The 8,341-nt window shown below is 32.5% G+C and overlaps 1 protein-coding gene across 6 annotated transcripts; it reads right to left on the bottom strand.

Annotated features, from left to right (window-relative positions):
• Positions 1-373: 373 nt before the first annotated feature.
• On the bottom strand, positions 374-5,370 carry LOC125207229 (uncharacterized Rho GTPase-activating protein At5g61530). Of its 6 annotated transcripts, none has more exons than XM_048106477.1 (11): positions 5,313-5,370; positions 4,630-4,730; positions 4,296-4,558; positions 3,528-3,590; positions 3,287-3,305; positions 2,927-3,025; positions 2,606-2,746; positions 2,423-2,500; positions 2,087-2,331; positions 1,160-1,322; positions 374-692 (listed from the first exon to the last, which is right to left on the bottom strand). In XM_048106477.1, the coding sequence occupies exons 2-11, from the start codon at positions 4,691-4,693 to the stop codon at positions 547-549; spliced, it is 1,281 nt and encodes a 426-aa protein (XP_047962434.1). In that variant the 5' UTR covers positions 4,694-4,730; positions 5,313-5,370; the 3' UTR covers positions 374-546. The 6 variants fall into 6 exon arrangements, with proteins under 6 accessions (XP_047962434.1, XP_047962433.1, XP_047962435.1 ...); XM_048106476.1 differs by having other exon boundaries at positions 5,184-5,322; XM_048106478.1 differs by having other exon boundaries at positions 374-689; positions 5,184-5,322.
• Between the last annotated feature and the right edge of the window lie 2,971 nt (positions 5,371-8,341).

Genomic DNA, 8,341 nt, shown 5'->3' with positions numbered 1-8,341 from the left:
AGTAGGTGAGATTAAATGTTTTATTTTTAGTCAAAAAGAGAAATTGACTCAAGTAACTTGACCGCGATTGTGGATGTTCTTAAAAAGGAATATGACTCAAGTAACTTAGGACGGAGAAAATACTATTAATTAAGTTAAGTGAATAAATAAAACATGGGAGAGAATAAAATAAAAGAGTAAAAAAAGAAGAAAAAAGAAAAGGGAAATCAATCCGTTGCAATGGGACGAAGGGAATAGTAACAAGTTTTATAACATCAGTGATGTAAATTCACATGACTACTGGACGTGTGTGGAATGCATGGTCCTTTCATTGTACGAAGCTCACATGCATGAGAGTTATATGCATCCTTAACTAAGGCATTTAATGTAAGAATGGTGTCTAACAAACTACTATTAGCTCTGCAAAACCTGGATCTGGCTACAACCAAACATCCCACAGTAAAATACTCCTATTTACAAACACTAAATTGACATTGCTTATGAATGTTTAGAGAGGGAACTCCTCATTTTTTTCACTAAAGAATCTGTGCAGGTGTGTTGCGGGAACTATCTCCACACAGCTTCGCTTGATTCTGTGAAAATTGCACTGTGATGTCCAATTAAGCACTGAATAGCTTCAATAGCATGAAAGTCTACTGCCATTCCATCATCAAGGGGAATCGAGGATGATGCATCTTCAGCTTCATCATCTGCTGCATGCATACAAAACAAATTCGTTATGCAAAACTCCTTATCAATCGTTTGTGTTGCAATGCTCACGGACTGTAAGTAAGACGGACTTTACTTCTCTCGTGACTTCTATACCGAATAACTGCGAATTACTAGTATTATAGTAGCAATAGACCTCCCAATTACAGAAGCACAAATTAAGATCCTATGATCCTATCATAGAAAACTGATAGTATATTGTAAATCTCATAGAACATTGAGTGTATATTACCGAAGAAGATAAATGCAATGCACCCTTTACAAAAAAAAAAAACTGGACCACAAGTTTGGGGCATCCTTGACCCCCTTACCCCCCTTAAATCGAGTTCCAGAGAAGTGACTACTACTTTTACAGACTTATGTTCACTAAAAATTGAGAGTACAATGCTAAGGTAACTTCACATTTACAAACTTTGTTATATGTAGTAGATGCATAAGCTGAAAATGTTACCTGAAAGCATCTCCCACACACTATTGCTGGAGGCAGAATCCATGTTTGTCTTAGAAGCGCACTTTTCTGGTTGGTTCCATATCTGTTTATAATGCTCTGGTCTCTGGCCGCTGTGCCACATAATGATTGGAGCCAGTTCCACTGCAAGGCTTCGAGTATCCATCTGTATGATGATTTAGCATAATTACAAAAAAAAAAATCAAACAGCAAACAAACTCAATGAAGTGTTTTCAATTAAACTAGTTACATTAAGTGGATTATGCGACTTTCAGATATAACCAAGTAAAACGAAACTCCCCCTGTCCACCAATAGTGTGCAAACATTAAAAGGTTTCCACCAAAATTGAATTGTCATTTTTTGGTAAACAAAAGTCACTACTCTTCCTTATTTACAAAAGAACCTCAGCACTACCTACCATAAATCACCCGAGTGACTTAACTATTTATTCGCGATGCGACTTTTCCTATGATACAAAAACATATACCAAATATTTTATTAAAACTCACACCCCTCCCGCAGCCCAAAAATGATTGGGGTTGTGTATGTTGCTAAAATATATTTATCATAAAGCTTAACCCACAGAGCTTAAGTGAAGAAAGAGTAGGTAATAAGGTAAAGGTAATGAGAGATAAAATTTATGAAATTGCTTTCTTTCTTTTCTTTCTTTTCTATGATTGAGGAGCTTACTCTGAGGAGCACAAAATGAATAAACACTGATTTTAGAATAGACCTAATACCATAAAATGATTAAAGACTAGTATTAATTTGCAATAGCATAAGTGAGAAAAGAACGTAGCACCAATACAGACTGAAGCAACTGCTAATTGCACCTCTAGGCAAGCAAAGGTTCAAGTTAATGGATGCAATGCAGAGAATGCTGCCAAAAAACAGAGACAAGAGACAGAAGAGATATAGATGCAGATTACCTTGTTAAGAAGAGATTTTTGGCTAACACGATGTAAGAGTGCAGTAATTAGTTCTAGGGTCATATAATTAACAGTGGCCAGTTTCTTGAGAGTATTTCTCATTAGATGTATGCTGAAGCGGGCATTTATGATATCATTATACAGTTCAAAGGGGATCAACGGCTCAGGGAGACTTGCAATATAGCACTTCATAAGTTCTGCAGTATTAACTGGGTTTATCCCCTCAGGTAGTGATGCATTTGGATCTGCATAAAAGAAAACAGTGAACTTGGACAGATAAGTTGTTGTTTGTGAAGAATATACAAGGCCCGAAAAAATGAATTCTTACTAGAATACCTTGATTGTACAAGGATACTAACTGCCGCAGGACTTTTTTGTTACCCTGTGCCTTGAACAACTCCTGGGAGCTCAGTCCTAGTCAATGAAAGTAAAGATTGCCTCTCATAATTATTAGTAATAAGGTTAGTCTTATTTCGTCTCCTAACTTGCAGCGATTTCAAAAATATGTCCCTAACTTACGTTTTCTCTTCAAAAAACCCCAAACTTTAAGCATGATATATGTCTCACTTGACATAATCCGGAGACAGAACAATGAGTCAACTCGCTGAACTCTTATGATTAACCCATTGAACAATAATCCACTGAGGTAACTCGCCATTCCTTCACTAGATTATGTTAGTGGGCCATACATCAAACGTTTTGCAAAGTTAGGAGTTTTTTATGAGAAAATATGAGATGGGGCCATTTTCTAGAAAGCGCTGAAAATTGGGGACATGAAACATGATTACCTCTTAATAATACAAAAATGTTGACAGTTCATCAACCAACACAAAAAGTCACCTGACAATATGAGGAAGTCTGCACATTTCATCAATATGCAAGGAATTGGGGCACTAGACTCTTGGTGCTGGACAGTAAGCTCAAGGGGGGTCCCAAATACTAATGAGCAAAAAAGGCAAGTAAATATCTGTGAATAAACTAGTTCAATGTATCATACTACTATACTAGAAGTCTTGTATTCCATATAGATATAATAGTCACATTGAAGTAAAAAGAAATACAAAAGAATCAACTTCTTGATATTTTTGGTCATAATCCAGTAATGCATCATATACTCATAATCATTACTACGAGACACAAGCCAACTTTTTCTTGCACATCAGGCCACTTAAGTGATGAGCACAAAATGAAGAAACCCACCATCAGTACTTGCAACTCCCTGCAAAAGTTGTAAGGCATAAATAAATTAACACAGTACACGTTTAAAAGTACCAACAACAATAACAGAATTTTTGTGGGCTGGTTCTAGTTACACCCAAAAATCCTATTTTAGACACCTTAATATCTAAACAACTAGTCATGAATCGTTGTTAATAAATTAGGGTATGCACAGACATTTCGGGGTATGTACAGAAGTATGAGAAAAATAATGTTCTAGTACCTTTTGCCATCGTTCAAAATCAGTCAGCAGATTCTTGCTCTTTTCAGCAGTCTTCTTTGCCACCTGTTAACAAAATGATATCATCACTATGAGAAGCATGATAAGAATTATTTCTGATTTACTTAATGCCCATCAACAATAATTTAACACATTCTATCAAACACAGATGAAATGATTCCACAGAATTGCTGCACTAAGAGGTGTTCCTCTATCCCTTTTTTAAAAGAAACTATTAGTATCTATCATATTATCTTTAACTTGATAATTTTGCCCCCCTTCTTTATATACAGAACTATACTCTAGATCACTTAGAAGTGAATTTGCTGTTAGCCCCTTATATCAGCATTCACATTTCTGGAAATTAGATTGGTCTAGAATTACTGATGGACAGAGTTCCTCTGGCACGGAACCTTATTTAACATCAACTGGATAATAAGAACAAAAAAGCAACCACATCCAGCATTGCCAACCTAGCAGTCAAGACCAAGGATTAGTTTGTCTAATGTTCTGACTGAGGCATGCAAGCCCTAAACAGCAATGTACCAAGCTGAGACTTTAAAGAAACAAGTTAGTAATTAGAAACATCGAACTATATTTCCAGACTAGAAGCAAGAACGCAAAGGAAGCAAGTGAAATTAAATTTGGTTATGCTGGAACATAAAATGCACTGGAATGATGAACACATACTATATAGTAACAGACTAACAGTAAGATAGGGTAACTAAAAAAACAACTAGGTTTAATATCGATAAATTGTATTGTTATTACCTCTTCCACTTTTGTTTTTCCAACAGCCATCTTATCTTTCGTTTCTGATATCCCCTTCCTCAAAATCATGCTTGTTGTGGCCGCAGCTGAAATAAGACGTTCCTGCATGGATTGCCTGGTTGATGGCTGCTGCAGGACAGCCCAACGGCTTTTGACTGCAGACCCAACCTTTCCAGCCACATCAGAAACATTCTCCTTTGCATCCTTGGCGACTTCCTCAACAAATGCCCCAGCAGAGTGTCCTGCTCCTTTAAGCTTGACCCCTATTTATCAACATTGGACATGTCTATAACAAGGATGTACACCAAGAAAATACAGAATCAATTAAGAATACCTGAGGATTGAATGAAATCACTAGCCTTCTCTTGCCACAGAGGCGACGTAGGTGATGATGGCATTTGGTGTATCCAAAATTCACCAGAAAATAAAACCTATCTGTTCGGTTCACGAAAATGATAGTACCATGAAAAAGAGGCTCGATCATTCTAAATCAGAGAGATTAAAACACAACCAAACTAGCCCAAATTCATTACTGTTGATGGTAATTTTTTTTTTTAATGAAATTAATAGAAAATATGTAAACGCCAAATAATTAAAATCTCCGTTAGCTGCAATTTTGTCGTGAAAAACTGTATTCAGCAACAAATGAATCAAAAATCAAGTTAAAACTAAGTGATCCAATCATAAGAGAACTAATCATGAAATCAATCCCAGAAACAAAGGCATGATCAAACCTCAAAATCATCGACTCTAATTTACCATATCAAACTTAAAATTTGAAGACCGGTAACAGACATATTATCAGTTTCGTAGTTACAATATACGCTTGCGAAACATATAACTATCAAAGATCAGCCTAGAAGAACAATAAATTAGGGTTTTGCTCACCTCTACTTTAATTATTAAGTAGTGTTTGTTTGAGCAACAACAAGTAACGAAAGCTTCAGCAATCCGATTAAATTTTGAAAGATGTCAACGGAGGAAACAAGAGGCAAGTGAGAGTTTATAGTATTTTACTAGTTTTTGTGATTGGTTTGAAATAGTGAAGCATTCAACGAGAATGTGCGGCTCCCGTCCCTTTCTCCTGCCTATAAAATTGATAGTTAAAAAAGTGATACTACAAAAGTAACTGGAGGAGAGTGTTAACAATCAATAAACTATGTGTATTTTCTACTTAGTATACAATCGTCATCTGACTTTATTACTAACTAGTATCATATGTGTATTTTCTACTTAGTATACAATCGTCATCTGACTTTATTACTAACTAGTATCACCACTGCGATGTAACGATCCATTTTCTTTTATTTAAATTTATTTTATATTATAAAATAATTTTATAAATTCATAAAAATATTATTATATAAAATCTGAAATCATAAATATATAAAATAAAAAAAATTATTAAAAAATATAAAATCAAACAAAGAAAAAAAAATAACACATATACGGAATGAGAAATTAAAAAAGTTCTAAATTCATATAATCAAATAAGTTTATAAACTAAAAATTGCACACAAATCACATACTCCCTCCGTCCACAAACAATAGATCTATTGTTGTTTGGCACGAGTTTTAATGTAAATTTGGTAAAGTAAGAGAGAGGAGGAGAAAAAGTAGGTAAAGTAAAAGAGATAGGAAGAAAAAGTGAGTAAAGTATGAGAGAGGGAAAAAAAGTGGGAAAAGTATGAGAGATAAACTTTCCATTTTTAGAAAGTGGTCTATTTTTTGTGGACGTCCCAAAATGGTAAAAGTGATCTATTTTTTGTGGACGGAGGGGGTATCATTTAAATCACTTTTAGATCTATACTACAAAAGATCAATCACGAACACATGTCAATAAAAATAATGTATAAATATATATTAGAAGATAGCCAAATCGATCAAAATCATCAACAAAAATACAGCAAAATAGCATGGAATATACAACCGATATCAATATGCATGCATTTAGCCGGAAAAAAAAAAACTGGTTGCATACCCTAAGGCCATGTTTGGTTGCCAGGATTATGTCTGGGAAAGTAATCTGATTCCTTAAATTTTAAATTCCTGTGTTTGTTTCAGTTTTTAATCAAACTGGGAAAGTAATCAGAATCCGAGAACAAGGAAAGTTAGTACAATTTTCCAGGATTCTGAATCCTAGCTTTTTTTAGTTATTCTTTTTCCCAATTTTAGGATTCTTACATATATAATGCAATATAGTATAATTATTATTATTATTATTATTATTTAGAATGTTTTAAAAATAATTTAAAATATAAATCATACTACCTAATTTTAGAAAATAAATAACTATGATTAAAATTATCATAATTATAACTTATTTTATAATAATTCATAATAATAATTAATAATTTATAAAAATAATTAAAATATAATTATATAATATAAATCGTATGATAAATAATTATTATTATTTTTATAAATTAATAATTAATCAATAAAGTTATAGTGTAACTTTCATTTATTAAATTTATTCACTTATAACATCCTTAAATATTATAATTATAATACTAATTATTATTATTATTATTATTATTATAAATGAGTATAATATTTTAAACTATAATTATATGTATTATTTTATATTATGATAGATAATCCATATTTAAACTATCCATTGTAATAATAAATATAATAATATAATTATTATTATTTGTAATTAATAGTTTATTAAGAATTATATATTATTATTCTTTTTTATAAATAAATAATAATAAGTATATTTTTAGTTTAATGTTTAAATTAAATATAAATTTAAAATCTTGATATTTTCCAAACACGGGAAAGTAAAGTTATTAGGAATCATATTTCCGGGATTCATTTTCCCAGGAATCATTTTCCTTGCCCACTTTACTTTCCCGTCAACCAAACATGGCCTAATAGTATTCCTGCATCGCCTACTTCCCGTGTAGCTGCTACCACCCATACCACCTCCAGGAAAAACAAATGAATAAGAGCTGCCACATGAAAAAATTAAGCTCGACACTTCAAAACATAAATCACTTCCACCATAAAGACCTGCAAAGAGAACAACATAAACAACACGAAGAAGAATTTGAAAAGGCCGTGTTCATGCACGGCTGCAGCAAAGAGGGCCACCCAGTCTGCTACAAAGTACGAAATTACCAGCTGATCCACTAACACAATCCAAAATTCCGAATTTCAGTAAGCAATTCACTATCGATATCCCGAGCTTCTCAAAGCCTCAATGTTCAAGAAGAACAACGCATAAGCAACATAATCCAATCAAAATCACCCCACTCGAAAAACAGAGCAATTCCTCAAACAGTACCCCAAGGAATGGCATAATAATATCAAACCCCCACCATCAAATCCAGTAACGAAATCCTAAATCCCTAGGGTTTCATCACTCTACTAACCCCCAAAATTATCCCCAAAATAATCAAATTAAATATTGTCCGTAGCTATCAATGACTAAATAAATAGAATTTGTTGTGCAACATTACCACTAACTATACCACTAATTCACTAACTATGGAAATTAAATAACCAACTAACACTAATCACACGTTTTATATATTTAGAATTCATTTAATATCTATTTTAAATGGTCATTTCCTAAATACCCCTAAAATTCCTCTTATTTCCCTAAACAACCCTAAAACTCCCCTTTTATATATTGTATAGATTGGGGAGTGATATATTGCTAATTTAATATTCAATTATTAACTATAATTAAATAATAATTATTAAATATTCAAATCAATAGTCTAGATCATCAATTCAGAAATGTCAATACGATCAACAAAAAATGTGAGTATTAAGGTCAATTTACATAAAATTAGTCGTAACTAACTTTTGAAAAATATTTGATAACTTTAAAACGCATATAACTTTCTCGATTTTAATTATTTTTTCGCATAACATATATCAAATTAAAGATAATTTCATAAGGATTCTAACGAGATCTCTCTTGCATATGTTCAGACGTCAAAATTTGAAAAAAAATTCAAAAATTTGTAAATTTTTCGTACGACACAAATGTCAACATAGTATATAAAATATATCAATATAATACATGT

Source organism: Salvia hispanica, chromosome 2 (assembly GCF_023119035.1).
Source record: "Salvia hispanica cultivar TCC Black 2014 chromosome 2, UniMelb_Shisp_WGS_1.0, whole genome shotgun sequence".
NCBI lineage: Eukaryota > Viridiplantae > Streptophyta > Magnoliopsida > Lamiales > Lamiaceae > Salvia > Salvia hispanica.
Note: the sequence above shows the minus strand (reverse complement) of the source record. Positions and strands in the feature narration are given on the sequence as shown.